Below are 1,277 nucleotides of genomic sequence, written 5' to 3'. Positions count from 1 at the left end.
GGGCTCGGTCTTTACAATGGAGAGGTTGGCCACCTCTGGGGTTGAGGGTCTGTCTGTCTTGGTGGGGGTGGGGGCTGCAGCAGTGGTGACAGTGGGAGGGGGAGCAGGATTGGTTTTGGCAACGAGCGGTGCAGGCTGGCCCGTGGCAGTGGTAGCAGCTGCAGGACTGATGCTGTAGTTGATGATGATCTTCGTGGTGCCGTCGTGATCCACAAAGGCCGGTAGGCTAATGATCTGCTGCTGGGGCTGCTGAACTACAATTCCCTGCTTTCCCTGTGTCACCACCCCGTTAGCTGTGCCCAGCACCTGCCTGAGCACGTTTCCATCCATTGCCACTTTGAGCACATTCTGCAAGTCGTTCAAGTTGATGCTGATGGGCGACATGAGGCCAACGGCTGGCACCACCATAGCCACGCCCTGAGGCAAGGTTGCAGCTGGAACCACAGCTGGCGGTGCAGTCCCTCCATTCACCACTCCGTTGGTACCAGCTGAAGTTGCAGGTGCCGCCATCATGGCCTTGCACTCGTATTCCACAGGTTCAGATTTGATTTGGGTGATGGGCAGCTGCTCCTGGAGGGGCTTGCTTTCAGTCTTCTCTTTGATAATCATGCGGGCTGGAGCAATTACAACCGGTGTGGTCTGGATGGTGGGTGGGGGAGATTTGATCGGCAATCGAGGGACGCCATTGGGGGTTGCTGTACACTTCTTACTGCTGATGTGGGAGCTGTAGGAGCCTGAGTGGGAGAATCGCTTCTTGCAGTTTGAGCATTCATATGGTTTCTCACCTAAGAGTGGCACACAGAGAAATTACAACAACTGTTAAAAGAAAAGAAACTCTATCCCCTGATTAATTCTCATTTAAATTCATCTTTGTATTAATGTTACACAATTGTAATGTTTGGCAGTACGTCTGTCTTTACCATTAATGTGGTGTTGTTGTCAACAGGCAAACTGCTTTCCTGTACTTTCGCTCTAAACTTCTTTTCTACTTCTTCTTGCTTATTCATCTTTACTATGTTTGTATGGCCCCTGGTGCTGAGAATACTGCAACGGACAGCTCGTGTCTTGGACTCCTGCAGAGGCCCAGCCCACACAAGTACCACAAAACTTGTATGGGCGATTAAATGCTTGACCTTTATGCAACAAAACATGCATCCCTCTGGGATCTTTGTATGCATTGCCAACCTGACTGCCCTAAATCCGCTGGCTACTTGGCGGTGTTACCGTCTTAACGGGTAGAGAAAACATCTATACAAAAATGTTTCACCACAACGCTC

At 50.6% G+C, this 1,277-nt stretch overlaps 1 protein-coding gene across 4 annotated transcripts in view; it reads right to left on the bottom strand.

The window, feature by feature from the left end:
* Positions 1 to 1,277, bottom strand: part of LOC116698907 (zinc finger E-box-binding homeobox 1) — a 98,426-nt gene that overhangs the window by 8,361 nt on the left and 88,788 nt on the right. For all 4 annotated transcript variants that reach the window (XM_032531131.1, XM_032531134.1, XM_032531133.1 and 1 more), the window contains exon 6: positions 1 to 785. This exon is cut by the window's left edge and continues 1,014 nt beyond it. In XM_032531131.1, the coding sequence (XP_032387022.1) occupies positions 1 to 785 (785 nt within the window). The remainder of the gene's footprint in view (positions 786 to 1,277) is intronic.

The sequence above is a fragment of the Etheostoma spectabile genome, chromosome 12 (assembly GCF_008692095.1).
Source record: "Etheostoma spectabile isolate EspeVRDwgs_2016 chromosome 12, UIUC_Espe_1.0, whole genome shotgun sequence".
NCBI classification, from domain to species: domain Eukaryota; kingdom Metazoa; phylum Chordata; class Actinopteri; order Perciformes; family Percidae; genus Etheostoma; species Etheostoma spectabile.
This window is presented reverse-complemented; position numbering and strand designations above follow the sequence as displayed.